The sequence below is a fragment of the Pagrus major genome, chromosome 6, assembly GCF_040436345.1.
Source record: "Pagrus major chromosome 6, Pma_NU_1.0".
NCBI lineage: Eukaryota > Metazoa > Chordata > Actinopteri > Spariformes > Sparidae > Pagrus > Pagrus major.
In genome coordinates, this window is record NC_133220.1 from 37,089,131 (window position 1) to 37,113,160 (window position 24,030).

At 41.4% G+C, this 24,030-nt stretch overlaps 2 protein-coding genes across 3 annotated transcripts in view; both read left to right on the forward strand.

Annotated features, from left to right (window-relative positions):
* The window catches only part of LOC140997979 (copine-9-like), a 325,346-nt gene extending 315,950 nt beyond the window's left edge, over window positions 1-9,396 (forward strand). The window contains exons 20-21 of the mRNA XM_073468074.1: window positions 7,548-7,621; window positions 9,169-9,396. Of these exons, the coding sequence (XP_073324175.1) occupies window positions 7,548-7,621; window positions 9,169-9,396 (302 nt within the window). The remainder of the gene's footprint in view (window positions 1-7,547; window positions 7,622-9,168) is intronic.
* Window positions 9,397-14,918: 5,522 nt separating this feature from the next.
* The window catches only part of LOC140997942 (zinc finger protein ZXDC), a 99,502-nt gene continuing 90,390 nt past the window's right edge, over window positions 14,919-24,030 (forward strand). For both annotated transcript variants that reach the window (XM_073468039.1, XM_073468038.1), the window contains exons 1-9: window positions 14,919-16,906; window positions 17,800-17,952; window positions 18,473-18,551; window positions 19,053-19,183; window positions 20,935-21,105; window positions 21,800-22,584; window positions 23,310-23,394; window positions 23,485-23,657; window positions 23,826-23,927. In XM_073468039.1, the coding sequence (XP_073324140.1) occupies window positions 14,923-16,906; window positions 17,800-17,952; window positions 18,473-18,551; window positions 19,053-19,183; window positions 20,935-21,105; window positions 21,800-22,584; window positions 23,310-23,394; window positions 23,485-23,657; window positions 23,826-23,927 (3,663 nt within the window). In that variant the 5' untranslated portion in view covers window positions 14,919-14,922. The remainder of the gene's footprint in view (window positions 16,907-17,799; window positions 17,953-18,472; window positions 18,552-19,052; window positions 19,184-20,934; window positions 21,106-21,799; window positions 22,585-23,309; window positions 23,395-23,484; window positions 23,658-23,825; window positions 23,928-24,030) is intronic.

A 24,030-nucleotide genomic window follows, 5' to 3' on the forward strand; every position in this document is an offset into this window, starting at 1 on the left:
ACTTTCTTCCTGCACCAAAACATTTACTTTTGGTCTTTTCATAGGATTTGTTGAAAAAAAACACAAAAAAACACAGAATAATATCAGTTTTATTCCTTTTTATTATTAATTATAATTATTATTAATTATGCATGTCACTGCTGCTAGCAACCACATCAGTTGGACTAAATTTACAATTAGATCACGGAGAGACATGGTTCAGTTCATGATGTATGAATGACTTGTGATCCCGTGACTCCAGCACCACCATGAGGCTGACATCTTCTAAGTGAAACATTGGAACAAGTATTAGATGGATTGCCATGAAATTTGGCACATACATGTACACTGCCTGGCCCAAAAAAAGAGTCACACACTCTAATATTTCTTTGGACCACCTTTAGCTATGATTACAGCGCTCATTCACTGTGGCATCGTTTTGATGAGCTTATGCAATGTCACAACATTTATTTCTGTCCAGAGTTGCATTAGTTTTGGCCAAGATCTTGTATTGATAATGGGAGAGTCGGGCCGCTGCGTAAAGTCTTCTCCAGCACATCCCAAAGATTCTCAATGGGGTAAAGGTCTGGACTCTGTGGTGGCCAATCCATGTGTGAAAATGATGTCTCATGCTCCCTGAGCCACTCTTTCACAGTTTGAACCTGATGGATCGTGCCATTGTCATCTTGGAATATGTCCATGCCATCAGGGAAGAAAAAATCCATTGATGGAAAAACCTGGTTTTTAATTCAGTATATTCAGGTAGTCAGCTGACCTTATTTTTTGGGCACATAACGTTGCTGAACCGAGACCTGACCAACTGAATCAACCCCAGATAATAACACTGGCCCCACAGGCTTGTAAGGTAGGCACTAGGCATGATGGGTCCACCTCTGTTCTTACCTTGATGCACCCATCACTCAGGAACAGGGTAAATCTGAACTCATCAGACCACTTGACCTTTTTCCATTGCTCCAGAGTCCATCTTTATGCTCCCTAGTAAACTGAAGCCTTTTTTCCCCATTAGCCTCTGATAAGTGTTTTTCTTAAGGCTACACAGCTGTTTAGTCCTAATGCCTTGAGTTCTCTTCACATTGTGCGTGTGGAAATGCTCTTACTTTCATTATTAAACATAACCGTGAGTTCTACTGTTGACATTTTATGATTTGATTTCACCAAACATTTAAGTGATCTCCAATCACGATCATTCAAGATTTTTTTCCACATTTCTTCCTCGAAGATGATGGTTCACTACTATCCTACGGTGGCCCTGAAGTGCAAATCACAATGGCAAATCAGAAAACACAACAACAAATCAGAAAACACAACGGCAAATCAGAAAACACAACAACAAATCAAAAAACACAACAACAAAACAGAAAACACAACAACAAATCAGAAAACACAACAACAAATCAAAAAACACAACAACAAAACAGAAAACACAACAACAAATCAAAAAACACAACAACAAATCAAAAAACACAACAACAAAACAGAAAACACAACAACAAATCAAAAAACACAACAACAAAACAGAAAACACAACAACAAATCAGAAAACACAACAACAAAACAGAAAACACAACAACAAATCAAAAAACACAACAACAAAACAGAAAACACAACAACAAATCAGAAAACACAACAACAAAACAGAAAACACAACAACAAATCAAAAAACACAACAACAAAACAGAAAACACAACAACAAAACAGAAAACACAACAACAAATCAGAAAACACAACAACAAAACAGAAAACACAACAACAAATCAGAAACACAACAACAAATCAAAAAACACAACAACAAAACAGAAAACACAACAACAAATCAAAAAACACAACAACAAATCAGAAAACACAACGGCAAATCAGAAAACACGACATTAACCAAACCGGAAAAGGTAGGTGCCCTCGGGCGACATGAATTGTCGCTGATTGGACTGGTCCGTCCTTTGAACCGGAAGGACATGGTTTACATGTTTTCTAAACAAGAGCGCTGCCAGTGACAACGTACATGCTGCTATTACAGTTTTTGCCGAATGCTTACACACATGTAGCAGACTTTGGCTCACTGTGTCATAACTTAACACACAGGCTGAGTAAGACACAGCACATGAAGATAAACTCCTAACTTATACGGCAAAATGAAACTCTTGAAACAAAACCTAACAATCCCATTTCAAAACTGTTTTTAGCATCAAAACGTTAAACACATGCACCTTTGAATTACTCTTTCCTAGCAGCAACAACACACAGATGTGCTTTATGCAAAACACAGCTGTATTCAGTACTTTGGATGGTTTTTGACTTTAAAAGACTCAGAGATACAGATTTGTTTTTGTGAAAGATTGATCCACTACAGTTGATCTAGACACATGAAAACAAAATGGAAACGCTTCAGATTTTTTTTTTTTGTTTTTTCAGGTTTTTGCAAAAGTAAAAAAAGGGGGGGGGGTTACTTGCACATAGTCATGACGGAGGTCTTTGACTCTCGCACTGTTCCTCTCAAATGGAACTCTATACAGCTGCTTCAGTGAAATGTTGTGCTTTTTAAGGATGTGGGAGAGTGTAGATATGCTGACAGTGTTGATGTCAGCGAAGGTTATTTGATCTGCGATGATCTGCTCTCTCAATTCACGAAGCCGGATTTCGTTATTTGCCAAAACAATGTTAACTATGGCCACCTCCTGTTCATCACTGAACATAATCTGCCTTCCACCCTGTGCAGGTCGTCTGGCAGTTCTGTAGAAAATGAAACATCATACATTTTGTACTTTAGACCCATAGACCTACAGTAATACAGCAATGTATTGTACTGTGTGTTTGAACAATGTGCAATACTGTAATTTCTTTGGTACAGTTTAGTGTGGAAACTTCAAAACATACCTGTTTTCCAGTCTGAAAGTTCTAATAATTGAGGCAACTGAGTAGCGACTTAGGTTTGGCTGGACTCTCTGCCCAGCCTCCCTCATTGTAAGACCATGATTTATTACATGGTCCACCTAAGTGGCCCTCATGTCATCAGATATTTGTCTCCTTCTGTTGCCTGCTCCCCTTCTTTGTCCTCTTCCTCGTCCTGCTACTATTCTTACTCTCCCTCTTCCTCTTTCTGCCTCCATGTTTCCAAAGTTGGCACAAAGGAGCTGAGCTCACATCAGGTGTATTTGTAGTGCTATGGCTTAGACTGAGTGAGCATATCTGCGACCAAATCAATTTCTTCTCCTCTATCAGCCATTGTGGGTTGTTAAAACAGCTATTAAATCTACACGAATATATTTTAGTTTGTGCCGGTAGCTATAGATGCTTTGCTGGCTCTGACTAGTACCTCTCTGACCATCCAATCAAAGGGCGTGAAAATGCTGACGTCACTGGACGCCTGCTAGATGGCCTCAGTGTTGCCAACTCGAAATCTGATTGGTTAAAGCAACAGTTTCATTGCCACTTACTTTAAGCTACAGGCGCCAGCACTATCGATTCTGAAGGCATCAAGGCAGATTTCTTTGACCCTGGCAACACATGATGGCTGAAATATGATTGGATAAAAGCTCTAACATAAACATACACTAGTGGAAGCAGCGCAACCAAGACAAAAGCTATGAAATGAAGAGAATAGACTATTGGAAATAATTTAATAATATTCATGGAAAAAAATATATTAAAACATAAGTCAGTGATTCTGATAGTGTTTAGGCCAGCAGAGAAGGCCTTGCTGGCCCTGGCAGCCCACCACTGATGAATTGTAACTTTGGTGATCTGACGTTTCCTTCAGCATCATCAGGCAAAGAATGACTTTCCGGTAACTCTTTATGATCATTAATAAATGGTAAATTTATAGTTATAAAGGCTATAAACCTTTACAACTGCTTTATAAATTGTTTTAAAGCATTACATTGTCAAATTACATTTAAATCAAGTTTAGCTATCTATAAATATACAGTTTATTAATGTATTATTTCAATTATATTATCATTATATTATAAATGATTATAACAGTGTTACTATATTTTTTCCTATTCTTTGGTTTGTGACTGTCAGCCTGGTCTCACTCCCAACACTTAGCCTGGTCAGAGGCTCTATATGCTTCAGTTGACGCTCTAGCGTCACACTTTGAAGTGCCCCTATAGAGCAGAAGGCAAGGCAAGGCAAGGCAAGTTTATTTGTATAGCACAATTCAGACACAAGGCAACTCAAAGTGCTTTACAGGCGCATAAAAATTACAGTAAAAGCATTTAAAATACATTAAAACAAAACATTAAAACAAGTTAAGAAATAGGAAAGTAGGCTAAAATAGAAAATAGAATAGGTTTCTTACACCAGCTTCCTGTTTTTTGCTGGATTTACCTCCCATTGTTGTACTTGTCACTCGTCCCAGTGCACTTTATATTTATCCTTAAGACCGTGAATCGTCACCGTGAATTCAGTTTGTTTACGCTACAAATTCTGAAAAAGCAGCCAACCAACGGTGATAACCTTAAGAGACATGTGGAGCATAATAACTGAACGCTGCTTCTCCATGTTTAGTTTTGACTCTAGGGACTGAAAGCAGACCTGTACCTGACGACCTCAGAGGTCTGGATGGTTCGTAACGTGGCAGCAGATCAGAAATGTATTTTGGCCCGAAACCAGTCAGTGCTTTATAAACCAACAACAGGATTTTGAAATCTATTCTTTGACTGATAGGGAGCCAGTGTAAAGATCTGAGAACTGGAGTGATGTGATCTACTTTTTTGGTTCTTGTTAGGACTCGAGCAGCAGTGTTCTGAATCAGCTGCAGCTGTCTGATGGATTTTTTAGAGAGTCCTGTAAAGACACCGTTATAGTAGTCAAGTCTGCTGAAGATAAATGCATGCAAATCCTGCCGAGACATAAGTCCTTTTATCCTGGATATATTTTTAAGATGATAGTAGGCAGACTTTGTAATTGACTTAATGTGGCTGCTGAAATTCAGGTCTGAGTCCATGATTACACCGAGGTTTCTGGCTTGGTTTGCAGTTTTCAACATTACAGATTGAAGCTGAGCAGAGACTGTTAGTCGTTCTTCCTTGGCTCCAAAAACAATTATTTCAGTCTTGTCTTTGTTTAACTGAAGAAAACTCTGACACATCCAATCATTGATTTGTTCAACGCATCTACTTAGTGTTTGTATGGGATTATAGTCCCCTGGTGATACATAACACTGGCCTTTAAAAAATATTGAAAATAACTATCATTGTCTCAATATTCATTTTATGTTCTTAATTTTAGTTTGTTTGTTTTAATAGTTTTAAGTTGCTCTGCAACTATATTTTAAAGCCCCCCTCCAGTCAAAAATGTGTTTTTCTTGAAGGTTTGAGCTTCACTGTATAGAATGATGTGTCTCAGAGTTTGAATACTAAATGCTGTTTTCACATTCATTCAAGAGTAAATTTTCTCTGAGCTCAGTGAAAATCAGATTTTAAGAGGCGGTCCTCTGAGCATGGTTTGTGACATCACAAACAGTTCGATAGTCAATCCTGGTCCAATATTCAGCTTACACAAGCTTGAAGCTTCCAGGTCACACACACTGAGAATGGACTTTACTTTGAAGTCGGAGACATCTTGTGTCCAGCAGTTTAACTTGTGAAATGAAAAATAACGACATATTCATATATTCTGGAATTTTCCAGGATTTTCTGGGGATTTTAATGTTGTACTTATGCTTTTCTTTCTGCTTAAATCATGTCAGGAAAAACGTGAGATTTTTTATTAATGCCTTGAGAAGTACTCAATCATCATCAATTCTCACTGATAGCATTTACATAAACAGACGCGACCGGACAGTTCAAATATGCCGTCTCTGTGTGATATTGAGGGCAAGCAGGAGGTTCGGTGTCTCTGTGGACCTCCCTGCACATGTCAAGGTGTATCCAATACACCTGAGCCCTCCTTCAGCCTTAACGTTCTGTCTTTTTTCTACTCAAAGTCCACTGCTTCAATGTTTCCTCTCTTTTACAGGCACGTCACATTATTCCTCCTCCCATTCTTCTCCTCTCCCCTGCTGCTCCCGACCACCATCTGCCATGTCTGTGTGCCATGTGGAGCCTCACCAGTCTCTCATCAGCATCCCTCCTCAGCATCTTTTACTTTCACTTTAAATGATAAGAAATATGAGGAAGGGTTCCTCCTGGGAATGCCACAGATTGTCACTCACTCATCTGATTTGCTTTGTTGATAAGAACCTATGAATAGACTGTAGTAGAGCTGTGATGTTTTCAGTCAGGAAATGTACCTTCTTTCCTGTGGCCTATATAAACACTAATGAGGTTGGGTTACACTCACAGAGCAGCAGGGAACAGATGTGGCACAGAAGAACCACCAACCTGTCTTTGGTCTGAACTCTTTGTTAGTCTCTCTACTGCTACTTGACTTGTCAGCAGCCGTGTCTGCACTTGTGTCCCCTCTGGTCTTAGTTTGAAACATGATAAACTAAGAAGAAGAATGTTTATAATGCTGCATTTATTTTGACAAGTTTGCTGCTTTGGTCGCCCGTCCAGAATGAGACAAAAGCATTGGCACAGAAATAAGCTCTATGTTATATACTAACACATTATAATACGGTAATGTTTGTGCTCAGTGTTGTCATGAATCTAGACAAAGAACCTGTATTGTCTGTGAGAATGGAGTTATAGAGAGTTATTGCTTAGAGAATTCAATAAAAATGAAGTGGCTGAAGTTTTCCCTGTGAGACATAAATAAATTTGTTTACACTGGAAGTTAGCCAGACAGAAAAGTTTTTGCAGTAATGACAAAGAGAAAGTGATTTTGTTTGCAATAGTTGTGGGAAAAAGAAAATAATGAAGCACACTAAATGTGGACTGACAGAATAGCTTAAAACCAACGCATCCTCAAGGACTGAAGAGATCGACACATACTGTATATCACTGTTCCTGTTGCAGTGCATCAGTGACAGCGTGCTGGACCTTCATCGCCTGCAGTCGTCAATATGACCAGATTTATTGTGATTTTCATCTTTTTTAGTACCTTCTCTGTTGAGTGAGACAATGTAGTTCACTGAGCAGTTTAACATAAAACTAGATTATATTTTACTTTATTTGCATTTTACTTTTACTTATTATTAGCTGTACAATATGTAGCCCCTTACATTCCTTTTTTGCTGTCTTTTAATGTGGGACCTTATCAAACACACTCAGCTCTTTGATTACACTGCAGGTGTCAGCTGCTTTTACTGAATTTGGGAAAACGCTTTTCTCATTGTGCACCTGTGAAATGGAATAACATGCAGAACAATCTAAAGCTTACCTCATGTTATCCTCAGGGCAGTTTAAATTTCAATCTCATCTCACTTCACTTCACACTCAAATCATCTGCTTTAATTTTAAATTGCTTTATTTATTCATAAAGTTTTATTACTTTACTTTTTATCACCATTTTTATCTAAGCTTCCTATTTGTGTTTCTTGGTTACTAAAATCTTTTGTCTATGTTTTATACTTCTGAGGCCTCTACCTCAATGCATTTTATTGGTTGAATGAATGAATGAATGTTATGCCTCTACAGTTGAAATGTTGTGTTTGTTGTCTGCAGCTATGGAGGAGCTTGATGGGGATGAGGTCAGAGTGTCCTCCAGGGGGCGGTTTGCTGAAAGAGACATTGTCCAGGTAAAACTACATTCTATTCTACATACACCGTGCCCTTTTACCCTCATAAGTCCCAGATTTGATGTTTTATCATTGTGACTAGCATGAATCTGTATGAAGTTAATGTCAACCTGTACCACATGAACACAAACACATATCAGACAATGGCAGTTTGGCTGAACCAATCTCGATGGCACCTCAACACTTAAGTCGAGGGGGTAGCTCCTGCATCAGCAAAACATATATCCCTAGTTAGTTTAATAAAAAACACAAAACTGTTTATTTTCAGCATATTATTTGAGTATGTCATGTGAAAAATTAAAGTTTCTTTTAAGCAGATTTAGGCTGTCATGAATGAGGGGGTACTTTCTGATTATTTTTAATCTAAAGGTAAAAAAGACAAATCTTTCCATGCACTTATTTAATGTCACTTGTTTTTACTAAGTAGGATGTATTTGTCAATTATTACTTTTTCTACAGACAACCGAAATGCTGCATTCTTACACATATCTAAGAATTACTAAAGTCTATGGTAACATTTAGCCATACCTTTTAGCACTTGCTCTGGCCTGCTATACTGTGAACTTTACAGGAATTTAAAGGTAGAACTTGATTTAAATGTCCAATATTATGGTAATTTCCAAGTTCATACTTTTATTTAGGGTGTCTACTAGAAAATGCATCAGTGTTCAAAAACACATTGTTTTTCCTCTGACTTTCCATAGCTGCGGCACCTCAATTCACCCTTTGCCTGAATGTCCGTTTGAGTGCCTGTATATTTAAGGTACCCCTGCCAAAAAGCCCAGTCTGCTCTGACTGGTTAGCGTTCACAGGCCTGTGTAGGCACCGTCCACAGTGTCTTTTGCGACCAAGGCCACACTTGGGGCATTGCTGAGAGTGTATAGTTGTGACATCACAACCTTATGGATGTCACCAGGAAGAGCGCCAGGCTTTGAAGCCAACTTGCGTAGTGGCCAAACCGTGTACTTACAACGTCACATGATGCACAGTGGCCCAAAACCACAAAATGACTTGTTTGACTATCATAAGTTAAGCCGTTGTATCCAATAAAATTAGGAGAGAAGCACCTAGAAGAGCTCAGAAGATCTAAATCCCCATTCAAGTTAGCCAGGCGCTAAACCGGAAGTTAGCTGGCTTGGTCGGCAGAAGTCTCTAGTGCGCACGCTCTACGGACCCCACACCACGAAAGATCTGGGTAATTTTTTAGCCGGGAAGTTTAGCCATATTGGCTTCATGCACCACTGAGCAGCTTTCATAGGAATGAACGGGGCTCCACCTCCAACACTGTGTCCAGATTTAATGTAACATCTTTGATTTGAAGGCACAGTTTCTCCATGGACTGGGGATTTTACTTTCATTGTATTTATACAGCAACTAGACCTACTTTATAAAAAAAAGGACATGAAATGCCACTCTCTACAATACAGGACCTTGAATTAATGAATTCAATAGCCATTACCAACTGCATACCAACAAGCAAAAGATAAAAGTTTCCTAAATATCGGATTGAGGCAAATTTTCCTGTCAGCCATTTTCTTCTGTTGCAGTTCGTTCCTTTCCGGGACTACATTGACCGGTCAGGGAACCAGGTCCTGAGCATGGCCCGACTGGCTAAGGATGTCTTGGCGGAGATCCCTGACCAGCTGCTGTCCTTCATGAAGAGCCGAGGGATCGAACCCCGACCCCCTCTGCCCGCCACCTCTGACTCCCCCTCCATGTCGACCACCACCACAACCACCTCTGCTGTCCCCAAGGAACGCAACATGCATGCTTGAAATAAGGGCGGCGAGCAGAGCAGTTTGATAGTCAGAGATATCAGCAAAGGGAGATGTGTATTTGTGTCTCTGTCTGTGTATGTGTGTGTTGCATGGTTTCAAGGTTGGTTGACAGGAACCAAGTCAGGATTCTAAAGATTGTTTCCACAGTGAACTGAAAGAGACACGTACCAGAAGAGAAGACATTCCTTTCAAAGTGGTGGTGAGGATTCTTCCAACAAGATCATGACTGGAGGTGTAGAAAACACACTTTTTCAATTACTCACAAACTGCATTGAAATCAAAAGCTTCAGATGTAGTTTAGCAATTTTCCTCAGTCATGAATTCTAACATTTCAAATGAGTGACAAAGGCCACTTTTTAGCCAACACAGCTTCTCCTGCAGAATTCCAGTCCACCTTTCCAACCTCCCCATTTCAGTTTCTGTGACATTGTTCCTACTCACAGTGATGAGAGAGTCAGCTGTAAAAGAGTAATAAATCCTGAAGTAGCTGGGCAATTGATTTCTATCAGCTGTAAAGAGAGACAACGCTGACGCGTATGTCCTTTCCTTGTTTGTTTATTCTCAGGGCATTTTAAAGGTTTGATAGCAACACACAGGATCTGAAAATAGAGAAACAGAAAATGAGTCATGTACCTGTTGTGGTATCTGAGAGCCAATGGACACCAGTTATTTTTATTGCTTTATGATAATGTACAATATATATTCCTGTGTAATGAACATGAAATTCAAATATGTTTCATGTAAAGGGGTAGCGAATGTTCAACATTTCAAGGTCAACATTAGGAAGACAGAGTGTCTGCAAGTCTAAATTAATCCCACTTGGACACAAAGGGAGATTGCAAGCACTTCCTGAAAGACGGAAATATACGCGGCCATGAAATTGGCTCGAGATAGAGAACAGAAGTATCCTCCACTGCAGCTCCTCCGCTTCCACCTGTCACCATAGAATTTAACATTATCAGAAGGTTCACATTTTTTCAGGCTTGGTTGCAAAGCTGAACATAACCATGTCTGTGTGTTCTGCTGCCCCCCATCTTCCTCTAAATTGTCATTTTCTCAACTGGGACTGTCATTTGGGATGAATAATTCATTAGGTGGGTGACTCTAGTTCTCAAGCTTTCTAGCGTATGCACCTGTTTAAAATGAACAGAGCTGGTCAGTGCGCATTTCACTGTCATACTTCATATGTAGCAGAGAATGTGTGAAAGCGTTTAGGTCACCTTTTATTTTCTCTATTTCTTTACTGGTAAGAAGACATAAAAACAGTGAAAAGAAGAGTGAGGTCTGGTGTGTGGTGCGGTGTCCAAGTCACTCATACTGCTTTTCAGGGAGTGCAATTTGCCGACTATTTTTGGGAATGTATGCACAATTCCCCCTCATTAGTTCTGGTGTTGGCATATTTGGCTGTACAGTATATTTTCTTTGGCTGTCAGTCAAGGTATAAGCTCACATCGACGTGTTGGAGTTGTTCCATAGTTAATATTGTTCCAGGACCATCATTGCAACTGACCAATCACATTTTTGTAATGTAACAGCTTAACACCTCGAATGGCAACTACCACACATGGGAGAAGTTATCATTTGTAACATGTTGTAAACGTTTTGAAAGGGTCTATTTAAACTAGGGATTTCCCGATCAGGTTTTTTTTACCCCTATCCTGATCCGATACTTAGCCCTAACTAATATTTTCCTAGATAATACAGCTGCATTAAGAAAAAAATCACCTGCATCCAAGCTGTTCTTAATAGCTTTTTTTGTTTTGTTGAAACAAAGTAAATACTTTCATATGGCTCTTTCTTATTCTGCATATCGTATTGCAACATTGGTTTATTTGTTTTTTTAACAAAAACAACCAAGTAAGCAAAGTCAGTAACTAAAAAGTGTCTTTGGCTCTTATCAATTCAACTTAGTGCAGCTTTGTAGTAAAACTCTCATCTGTTAAATCACCTCGTAGGTGGTCACAAACTTTGCTGTACATCTCCGGTAAGGCGGTATCCGAAATGTAATGCCGAGATGGTAGGGCATACTGTGGATTCAAAAACTCCAGAAGACGGCAAAAACCCTGATCCTCTACCACGGAGATGGGCTGGTTATCCAGAGCGATGAATTCAATGACTTTCTCTGTAATATTTTTTTTATTTTTGCCTGTATTGCTTGAGTGAACTCACTGTCCTTTGAGTGTTTGTTTTTTATGTGCCGTATCAAATTTGTAGTATTAAATGCAGCTCTTTTGTTACCCCCTCGTGAAACGGTCGTATTGCAGATGTTACATGTCGCCGTTGGACTGCTTTCACTTTCTAATTAAAAATATTTCCACACTGCAGACATTTTATCCACAGGGTTGCCAGAGTAACGTTACGCGTGCGTCTGCGTTCTGCCACAAATTGTGCTCCATTTACAACAGCTGACGTAAAAATAATCGGGCTTGGGTCCACATTCAGAATTGCCGATCCCGATCAGTGAAACAATGCCCATATCGACCCCGATCCCGCATATCGGCTCGGGACATCCCTAATTTTAACCCAATGTTTCCCGAAACTTACCCAAGTATTTGTGTTTCCTAAACCTAACCAAACAGTGACAGAGAACTGAAAGAAGCATAAAATAATAAGTGAACTTCGCGTTACAATAATAAGTGAACAGTGTGATAATATGTTCCAATGCGGTTAGTACCCTGGTCTCCTGAGCGCAAGTTCTGTGCTCAACCCATGAAATCAAAACGTCTCTGGCTCAACATTTATTATGATGCTCTAGGAACACCACCTCAACATGGCGATATCAGGTCAATCAGGGCTCATCAGCTACGATATTAACAGGCTCATTTGCAATGAATGCTGACTTTTTTTTTAGTATTATCCTTTTTGTGATTTCATTCCTTATGCTTTTGTTGTGTGCATGAGAATAAAAGCAAAAGGGAGCTGGTGCTTGTGTAGAAATCCTGTTTTTGTGACGCTGTAACAGGTTGTGCTCCATTATTCTCATACACACTCCTTAGCAGATATTGTGCATTTCCATCAAAACTTTTTTCTTTGAACTTTGACACTTGTTGCAGGCTTAGCAGAGACGAATGGTTCAATCTGACAGCATCACAAAAGTATAATGTTAATGAGGTCTACAAAGCCAATAATAACAGTAATGAATGCATTCATTAGGATGTGTCTGGATTATTAAGCATGTGTCATACCTTGTATCAGAAAGGAAATGGATATGTGGCCTTATTTCTGTCATAATCCTGCAAGTTTGAGCGAGGGTGGACTCTATTTTTATATGACAAAACAGGAAATCAATGTTATTTTGCATGCTTACTTGGCTGATATGCTGCCAATGATGAAAATCTGTATCTTTATTCATATCTGAAAATGACTCCAAACAACATTCCTACACGTGTTGACGTATGTACTGTGCAGGAGCATTCTTTCTTTTTCTACTGTTATTGTGTACAATACACTTGAAGGAACTGCCAATGTAATAATCCAAAACATATAGGAGATACATGAATAGTAGGATAGATTTGTATCACATAGAGTTTAAAACGTGCATGAGTGTGTGTGTGTTATGACAGTACACCAACCCAAAGTCACATAACCTATTGGATATTTTTGTATGAAGCATGTTGGGCTTTCTATACAGTGTGTACAGTACTAGTTAATGACACTGACAAACAATACAGTGCTCACAGCATCTCCCCAGTCGAGTATGTTCTGTATCCTCGATATGTGGCTCAAATGTCAATACATCTAAAGTGATGTACAGAATATTTTGTGAACAGTCTTCCTTATTCCATTTTGTCCCTCTACGATACTGTATCTGTTGTCTGTTTGTTTTGTCTCCATTTGTGTTTAGGTCAGAGTTTAGTTATATGTTTGGCAGTGTTTTCTAGCTTTTGCTTAGAAACCAAATAAATATATTATTTGAGGCTCATGTCTATTCTGTGCATAGCCGTGTAGTCTGTTAATATTTTGACAGTAATTACTGGGGTATGTTAGGGGCTGTACAACGATTATTAAGGGTGAGACATTATGTTTTGCTTGATTGATGGCAGAGTAAAAAGTGCCTTAATACTTATTCACCCTAAATTTATATTTTAGCCTTCCCTTGATATATTAATGGAAGAAAAACAAACTTTAAATTGTATCTTTAGTGTGTTATGGATCATGAAGGTAAGCAGAGGAAAACAATCCTGTCTGTGTTTTGGGGCTTTATTTTTGCTTTTCCTTTAGCCTGCATTATAACATAAAGCAAAACTTTTTTTTTTAAAGTTATGTATTGAGTAAGCCAATATTTAAGTTAATGTTCAGCTCTTTATTTAGTATCTCTTCAATGGAAAAACAGAGTGGCTGGAATATTCATCAATATGATGTGTTTGACATGAAATTTAAAACATTTAAAAATGCAAATGTATAGGGGGGGGGGGGATCCAATGAAAATTTTACTGCGGGGAAGATCACACTTTAAAAAAACAAAAACACCCTTCTCCACTAATACCTTTCATACAGTCCTCTTAGAGTACTTTACATACAGCCAAAACAGGTAGGCAACGTGTTAGCTTGCATATATAAAGTTGTCAAACTTTGTTATGGTATATCTTTGAATGTTAAGTGATTTTACGAGTGATTTCTTTTACTTGATAGACCCGTTGGATGTTTGTTTTTCCTACTACATGCTTATACCATCCGCATCACAATCAGAAAAACAGTGAGTCTTGAATGTGTAGTCTAAACCCCGAGAGTGCCATGCTCTTTAAATCTTGGTTTAATCACGGAGGAGATAATCTATATTTCTTCTAAGGAGGACTTTTTCCAATATTGTATAGTACTATACTGCCACTGAGTGGAGATATAGTGACAAAAACACTGACTGGGACTGGAAATGTTGATTTCTCAAGAAATGAAAAGTGTTTTGGCCTCACATTTAATTTAAAGGTTGGATCATTGGGCCTATTGCTGGTATAGATCACTTAACTATATTGATAAGTGCTACTTACTGATAATAATAAATCCAACTCGGATCCACAGCTACAAAATCCACTCCAGAGTTTCAATAAAGTAAATGATCGGCCTTCAGTTGTTGTTCGCGGCTCCTACCTACTATACTACGATTTTACAGAGCCACTATGCACAGTCTTTGTTAAAACTGTTATTCTGAACCACTTGTCGGAGTTGTTATGTCATACAGCTGTCATAGAAATAGCTAAACATAGACGTGCATTTAGTGTGTACGGCGGTTTAAACATAAGCCTATGGCTTACATGCCTTTACCCTCCTAAATGTTGAATGTCTAAAAAACCTACCCTTGAAAGTTGTATGATCGATCTTTATACAGAAAATGCCGTTTCACGTGGCTTTTATTTGTTAGCAAATAAATAAACGCAACATTTTAAGTCGCTCCAGCAGTGATAACGGGATTCCCATGGTGACCATGAAGGCAGCACCGGGCCTGCTGTAAACTGTGTCGTGGCAATCTGGATCGCATCTATCTACAAGGGCGGGTCTTTTCTGTGTCGCTGCTACAGGGATACCAAGATGGAAATGCAGGGGCTTTCTGATGCCCAAAACATTCACTCTCAACATGGCGCCCTACATAGAACTACTCCGTCTCGACTTCGACCAGCCACAGGGTCGATACCTCGTTTTATTTCCACCGAAAACGAAGCGGACAGACTACTGGAGTCGACTGAGTTACAGAGTAACAACAACAACAGGCCGAGGACATCACCAGTTCACCTACTGGTGGAAAATGGCAGCGGCGCGGCTTGTTCGCCTGTCACTAAACCACAAGCAACCAATAGACCAAGTACCGGACTTCATAACGTAGCGTCAAATACAGAGAGGGAAAATGAGCTAAACGCTCTGCTTAGTTCGCAGGAGTTTGGAAGGACTGCCTGTAAATATGGTGTAGAGAGCGGGGATACTATATTGCAAATGGCGCTGCCTCTTTTTGAAGGGGAAGAGGAATCGATGCCGCAGCGGCATTTAACGTTACCGACTCCAGTTTTACGGCAGCAGCGCGAGGACTGCGCCTTCAAGCAGCCCTCTCTGGCCAGCCACAGCGCTACTGCGCCGGGGAGCTTGAATAGGGCGGACAAAACCACGAAGGAATTGTATGTTGTTTTTAATGTCTTCCAGGAGAATGTCAACGGTGAGGCCAACAAACACCGAGCGGATATGTCATCCGAGGACGGCGATAAAATGAAAGGTAAAAAGCCAGAGTGCTCTAAAGCAAGTCTCGGTGGCTCCATGGAGGTGGGAAACACCAGCGACGTTAGTCTCTGTGAATCTAATGACAGCCTGAACTGTCTCGATACACAGGTCCTGAAAAAAACAGAGCATGTTTTTAATTTGATAAACGACACTTCGACTGTGGCTAATGCTAAACAGACTGTCTACCGCCACACTGTCGAAGACGTTGTTTTGACGAACAAATATGGCGATAAGATTTGTGGCCAGATTTGTACCGAAAACAACGAAAGCAAACTGGTTAGGGAACTTTCGTCGCACTCCCGTATTGACGAGAGCAGCGGCTTGGTGACAGAGAGCTCTGGCATTGTGGATGCCATGGACACCTCGGACTTTATTTCAGACTCAACCGGGCTGGTGGACAGTGCAAACCCGATCACGGCCTCTACAAGTCCGCCTGCTAGTGAGACATTTTCCGGAACTATCACGATCAACAACCAAAGCATCATAGTGACCATAGAAAACGGGATACTGACTCTCGCTGCTCCACCGGAAGGATATGTACACAAAGAGGATGGCATGGTCAGTCTAAAGGAGCACTTGGGCATGAAAGATCACGAGGATATTGTTCTTCTCAACTATGATAGTGGCACGAAATCTATCGGGAAGATCAGCACGCTGGCTGTATCGAGCTCCAGCCAGCAGGACGAGCCCAGGCCCGGTTTGTCTGTGAGTGACTCTGAGCTGGCTCTGGTGGATGACTGCTCATTGTCAGAGCTTGGCACTTCTCTGGACTCCTGTCCCATCGTCAAGCAGGAAGCTGGTGTGCTGTGTGCTGTAACAGAGGCTGATCTGGTCACTCCGCACCCCAAAGCCACTGTGGCAGATTGTGTCAACGGGGACTTGCAGGCCGTACCGCTAATCAGGTTCAAGAAAGAGACTGTGGCCTCGTTTGGCTGTCCAGAGCCGGGCTGCTCCTGTATATTTGACACTCGTCAGAAACTCAAGGTTCATCTCCTGAACCATGCCGAGGACCCGCGTCCCTACCAGTGCACCATGGAGGGCTGCGGCTGGGCTTTCGCCACATCTTACAAGTTGAAGCGGCATCTTCAGTCCCATGAGAAGCAGCGGCCACATACCTGTCAGTTTGAAGGTTGTGGGCGGCGTTTCACCACAGTCTACAATCTGAAGGCTCATGTCAAAGTCCATGAGCAGGGAAATGCCTTCATCTGCGAGATCTGCAGTGAGAGGTTCCGTAGCGCTACAAGACTCACCAATCACCAGAGGGTCCACTTTGAACCGCAGAGGCCGCACAAGTGCGAATTCCCAGGTACCACAAGCTTATTTTTAAAATGTATTTATTTTGCTTCTGTTGGTCGAGTATTGTACAGTTGTATAGCATAGCCTGATTAAAGGAAAAGTTCACCCAAAAATGTAAATCCAGTCATTATCTCTTCCCCCCATGCTGATGGAAAGTCAGGAGAAGTTTCGTAGTCCACAAAACATTTCACAGCAAAACAACCTTGTAGCATTCTCCTCAACAATTGGAATAGCTGGCAACTTGTTTTAAAACACAACCAAAAAACATCAAATGGCTCCATACAGCTCGTCTGCTTTAATCCAAGTCTCCAGAACCCCAGAGATCTGAAACTGATTTGAAAAGACTTATTTACACCCTCAACACGCGGTCAAGCTCATGCACCCGCTTCAGACTGGGTGCATGCTTTTAGCTTAGCAGCTAGATGGAAGATTTCTGTTCTTAAAGGGGTATAAATATAAAGTATAATAAAATGACTTTTTAAATTAATTTTGGATATCTGGGCCTTGGAGAGCCATGTATAGAGCCATTTTAAAACAAGTCTCCAGCTACTTCAGTTGTTAGGAGAATGCTGTTTTGCTGTGAAGCTCCATAAATCATTAGTGCACTACAAATCTTCACCTGACTTTCCATCAGCATTTGGATGAGTGAGAAAAAAACAAATTCTGTTCAGAAGCCTAATTTTCTCTAGACGGAGCATGCAGTGGCCACTCTTGGTGAAGCCCATTTGTTTTCACTAAAAGCCTTTTCTATACTATGTCAGAAAAGTGGATCTTTAAAATCCCATTGTTGCAGTAAGCTAGATATAAAAACCCTCATAGTGTAGGTGTGGGCACAATCTTGGTACAAAATGCACTTCTCAGTTTACCATTGTCTTCTTCCATGTTCTCCTCTGTCCTTTGCAGGCTGTGAGAAGACCTTCATCACCTTCAGTGCCCTGTTCTCCCACAATCGCACTCACTTCAGAGAAACGGGCCACTTCACCTGCACCTACCCAGGCTGTGACAAGACGTATGACAAGGCCTGTCGTCTCAAAATCCATATGAGAAGTCACACTGGTAAGATGATATTAGAATACAGTGTCTGTAATATTGATAAAACTTCCCACTGTTGGTTTAGGAGGAACGCTCTTATCGTCTTTAACCGGACCGAACGGTGAAAAGTGGCTGTGTTTAAACCTGTTTTTCTAAGATGCACAATAGTGAGTATTCAGTCCACAAAGATGTTTGAGGCAATTTTTCTTGAAGTGTAAGTCATTCCTCAATCACATGATGTTGTGACTGTGTTGCTCTCTGTTCACTAATTTTAAGATGAGAGCAGCTGTTAATACAGCATTTTTTCCAAACCTTATAATTATGAAACAAGTAACTGACATCTCAGAAAATGTCTGCCCAAATCCTCTGAACTGAACCCGCTCTGAAGGAGGTTTGCCGTCGACATCGGTCTCGGCAGATAAAAGTAGGCCAACTAGCAGAAAGCCTGAGTTGTGACCAGCTGATTGCTCTTAGTGATACAGGTCGTAGATCCTGTGCACTGGTATACAGACTTCTAAATAAACTTTAACATTTCTGTTTCCAGGTGAGAGGCCATTTGTGTGTGACTCGGAGGGCTGTGGCTGGTCCTTCACCAGCATGTCTAAGTTGCTCCGTCATAAACGGTAAGAGCTTATGAACAGATGCTTTCCCCCTCAGTATTAACAGGGCGATACTGTCAATGAATGTCAGATCGGAGTAGAGCTACCCTGGCTTTAGACACTGTTCTCAGGTTTTTTGGTCCACACACCGGATTTTGCATCTTGTTATGCATGATGTTACAGTGGTGTTGAGGCAGCCCTTGTAGGTTATGATACCTCAGGTGTTAAGTAACATTCCTGTTAACGTCTATTTTTGTAATAAACTTCACATTGCTGCTATAGTTTTACTTTAGTGGTGAAATTTAGTTGTTGAAAACCAAGATGTGAAGATTTTGCAGGTTTGGGTTCCCATTACATACACACATGTCATCTCAGTTTTAGTATAGTTGAATCCCAAAGAAAAAAGGCTTTTGTTTTTTAAGTCTCTTTATTTGTCCTCCTGTTGTATCTCTATTTGTTGTACTCATAATGATGTGAGTTTGTACGTGTCTCACTGACAACAGTCTCCTTCTCTTTGTTCATCAGGAAACATGATGATGACCGTCGCTTTGTCTGTACAGAGGAGGGTTGTGGGAAATCCTTCACTCGTGCAGAGCACCTTAAAGGTCACAGTATCACCCATCTGGGCACCAAGCCCTTCCAGTGCCATGCAGAAGGTATGGAAGAAAGTAGGGGTAGACCGATTATCGGCCGGGCCGATTATCGGCGCCGATATTCGGCATTTTGAAGCATATCGGCATCGGCCTTTTTTTTAATCCGACGGCCGATAAGAGATCAATTTAAAACTGGGTTATTTTGGCTCTGATGCAGCCGCGCCTCTCTGTCTGCTGTCACTACTCTGTCTCCAGCATTGTCCCACCCACAGCACCATCTGATTGGTTACACGCTCTGGTTACACGCAGAGCCACGGCACAGGTAACAGCCAGTCAGCAGTGAAAGCTGTGCATGCACAGTGCTCACGTGAGTTGTAGAGTTTCGCTACAGTCTGCTGAACGTGTAGAGCCAAGCGGACCGGTGGGCTAATGTTACGCTAATGCTAATCAGCCTTCACCTCAACGTGCTTCCCTGCAATAAAACTGGACTGAATTGAGTTCATTAGGTTTTTACTCTCTCACTCACACACACACAGACTTCTACTATCACGGACTATTTCCATATCGATATTATCAGCAACCTTGTTTCGAGTGATTAACACGCACGTCTGGAGGGACTGCGAGCGAGCAGAGCTGCCGCTTATGTTTATATAACGTTAATGGGCTCACAGTAATGTTACTAGTCGTTGTTGAGTGTAGAGGACTGGGATGTTTATTACAATTTTGGGAGAGTCTGCTGCCTTAACTTACCTTCGAAACCGAGCCCCCAGGAACAGCGCCGGTTCCGTTCGGCAAAACTTTTTCTCCTCTCCGCTCGCAGTCACTCCAGACGTGCTTGTTAATCACTCGAAACAAGGTTGCTGATAATATCGATATGGAAATAGTCCGTGATAGTAACGTAGCCCGCCGGTAGCCCCACCGGTCCGCTTTCTCCTTCTGGCTCTAGACGCTCAGCAGACTGTAGCGAAACTCTACAACTCACAACTACTGACGTTACTGTGAGGCCCAATACGTTAGCGGCAGCTATCTGTTCCTATGATAAACACTGATTATAGAAGTGAAGATGCTGCAGGCTATTTAGTGTTTTTAATGGTTTAATCACTTGAAACAAGGTTGCTGATAATATTGATAGGGAAATAGTCAGTGATCAAAGTAAGAAGTGTTTGTGTGTGTGTGTGTGTGTGTGTGTGTGTGTGTGTGTGTGTGTGTGAGAGAGTAAAATTCAGTTAGTTTTATTGCAGGGAAGCACGTTGAGGGGATGGCTAGAGAATAGTGTGTGTGTGTGTGTAAGCCACATGAGAAGCTGCAGAAACTGACAGCAAAGCACCGTCTGTCTGAGAGAAAACTGTAGGGCAATAATGGCTGTTTAACTACCAAGTTATTTTACTTTACCTTTTTTTGTGTTGATTGAGAGATCCCAAGCAGCAGAAAATGACATATTGTTAGATGAAGTGTGTCCTGAAGCTGTCTTTGACAGTTTCTTGTAAAGAGTAGCAGGATATTGCTGTTTAAGACTTAAGACATAATGTAACTGCATCAAGGCCAATATTTTCCCTTTTACTGCAAATGAATATCGGCTCCAAATATCGGTTATCGGCCTCCTTGACTACTAATAATCGGTATCGGTATCGGCCCTGAAAAAACCATATCGGTCTATCTCTAGAAGAAAGTCACTGGATATGCATGTTTATTTTAATTTTTTTTGATCAAATGCAACTATTTGGTTAGTGAACAGAGAAACAGCTTTCTTTTTCTTTCAGTCGGTAAAATAAATAATTGTAACTTATGTGGTTTGTCTCCTTTCCATTTTTCAGGTTGTAATGCCAAGTTCTCAGCACGCAGCAGCCTGTACATCCACTCCAAGAAACATAAGCAGGATGCCAGCACCCTGAGGACCCGCTGTCCTGTGGCCAACTGCTCCAAGCACTTCTCCTCCCGCAGCAGCCTTAAGAGCCACATGCTCAAACACCACCACCTCAGCCCTGGTCAGTAACCGTCACTGTGGCTCCTGACCCAGAAATGATGAATGTAGTGGAGTTTTTTGACTGGGGGGGGGGGGTTAAAACTACTCAGTTTTCCTCTCTAACCAGTGTGTTGCAACTAATAGGTGGCTTTATCTCTCTGCAATTTCATGATATGCTTCATGGTGCTAAAATATAACAAACTCCAGGAGAGATGTTTGGCGTTTGCGACAAATAAACATGTGTTAGACAATGTAACATCAGCACAAGTGTTGTAATTAGACTACACCACCATGTTTACATGCCAACACTTGAGTTCACTAATGATGAAACACATAAACATTCAGCAATCCAATGTAGCAAGGCTAAGCTCACAAAAGCATACAGACATATTATTGGGTATGTGAGAAGATGATGTGCCATAGAAGCAGTTATTAAATGTCTGTTCTGGTGTATCACAACCAGTAAGTGGCCAGTGTATGGATACTAAAATGAGGATGACTTTTCCTCTTCAAACTCTTTGTGATGACGTATTGTTGTGGCTGAATCAAGGTGGAGTTGGTGCCAGCTTTAGGATCATTGTTAGTGGAGTAAAGAAGTGTTTGGTTTTGTTGGTATAAACAGTTTTACTAAACTTTATATAATAATTAATTTCACTACAGATTTCTGAGAAAATTAACTATCTTACAACTCTGAAACCTTCCCCTCTCCATCCCAGATGTTCTTAGCCAGATGGAGACAACGCCCACCCTGACCCCCAGCAGCGAGCTCATCAGCTCCACCCCAACAACAGTTGCAGGACCTGGTATTGCCGGGGGCGACCAGCTGACCAACTTGGACCTCAGCTCTCTTTTTTCTGCTGTGCCTGGAGGCACTGTGCCCACGGCCGGTATCGGAGTTGGAATTCCCGTTGGTGGGAGCAGCTCTAGTGGTACTTTCACCATGGACCTCTCCCTGGTCAGCTCAGGCATCCTCACCATCGACCCCTCCTCAGTCAGCACTGCACTCGGCACCGGTACTAGCACAACGTTGGCCAAAGCTGTGGACCCTCTTATCCTGGCAGCCAGTGCTGACATGGGCCCCCACCATGGTCTGGAAGGAACAGTGGGTGACGTCCTCCCCCCACAGGGTACTCTCAATCTGGATGATGTGCAGACAGTTACCCCAGAGGCCCTAGGGACCCTCACATCCCTCGCCATGCAGGGTGCTGGTGCCTCTGTGGACCCCACTCTACAGCACCCACTCAGCTCCTCCGGTACCCTGAGCGTGGAGCCAACAGCCTCCCTGGTGGTTGCCCCTGTTGCTGAGCTGCTGGCCTCACCCTCAAAGGTGGTGGATGTGGGGGGCCCTGGGGGATCGGGGCCTCTCTTGGGCTGTGTGGAGGTGTTGGGGCCTCAAGAGGGAGGAAAAGTCCTCACCCAGTTTGTGTTTCCCAGTCACAACAGCAGCTTCAGCCCACAGAAAGAGCAGGAACTCAACGCAGTGTCACCAAGCAGCTTCCTGGTGAGTCTTTTAAAGGGAAACACCACCATTTTACACGCAAGTTTGTCTCCAGGTTTTGGGGAGAACTGTTACACATATGAAAAAAGGGTGTCTTCAGTGTCTCCAGAAGGAGCCGTGTAAAGTCTGATAAATGTCTTCAAGCGATGTCACTTGAGTCACTACTTCTACTATGTAACCTGCTAATCTCTGCCTGTCTGTCTGCAGCCGCAAAACATATTTGTGTCTTATAATGAAGGTAACACAGCCCAGAAAGTCTAAATTAGCCTATCAAGATTATTAATCAGCCTCAATGAGCATTCATTTATAATTCCACATGATGTGGCAACTCTGCAGTGGGCTACTTATGCTTACAGTATAAGTTACTTGAACTTTGCATTTCCATTTCAATGATGCCATGTGTTGGTGCATTTATGAAATAAAAAAATAAAAAAATTTTGACAGGAAACCAGAACAAAATGCATGAAATAAAAATTGATCTCTTTTATATATAAATATATCTATTTATTCTTTTATTAAAAATACACTGTCCATCATGGGTCCATCTTTTAAAGGAGTGTGATGCTAAATTGACCCACATTTCTAAGGATATGCACATTCGTCTTTGTATTCAGTGGTTTCAAAGCATCTACTTTTTATGAAATGGCACAAATATCTGCTGCTAGCAGCTTGAATGATGTTATACATTCTTTTGTGGTTTTGTTTAACTTTGTACTCGTGTGTGTCAGGAGAGTGGAGGCTCAGCCAGGACTGACTACAGAGCCATCCAGCTGGCCAAGAAGAAGAAGCAAAGAGGTCCCTCAGCCTCCCCTGGTGAGACACGTTGACCAATGTAAGACTTTTGTTTAATGCTCCTCACGGTACATTAGCGAGTGACGACCGTGTTCTCTATATGTGATCCAGGGAGTTCAGCATCGAGTCAGAGAAAAACTAAAGGAGTGAAGACTGCCATGGCGCCTGCACCGATGGCTCCCTCTGGCGCTCGTTATGGAGAAGGAGCGGCAGCAGCTAATGGGGGTCTGACTCTGCGTGACCCTGTCACCGGGGCCCAGTATGTCCAGATTCAGCTGCTGCAGGTGAAATCTCCAACACCTTATTGTTTCCCAGCTGCACTGTGTGTACATCTGATTTAGCTGCATTAATTAAGAGAAAAAATAATATGAGAAGCATTTTCCAAATGGGATGATTCTGACTGCACTGAGTAACATTTTGAAAGACATGCTGATCAGAGTGTGTATACACAGGATGACCCAGCCAGTGATGGTGACCTGGCCTTCCAGCTGAGCTCGCAGTCCTCCAGCTCCCACTCTCAGCTCACTGCTGACCTGCCTGTCAACATTTTACAGGTGACAGAAGTTTTCATTTACAAATTCTGATGCCTTTTATTTATATTAACATTGTCACTAGCTTTAATAAGGAGTCACACAACTAAATCTAGTGATACAGTAA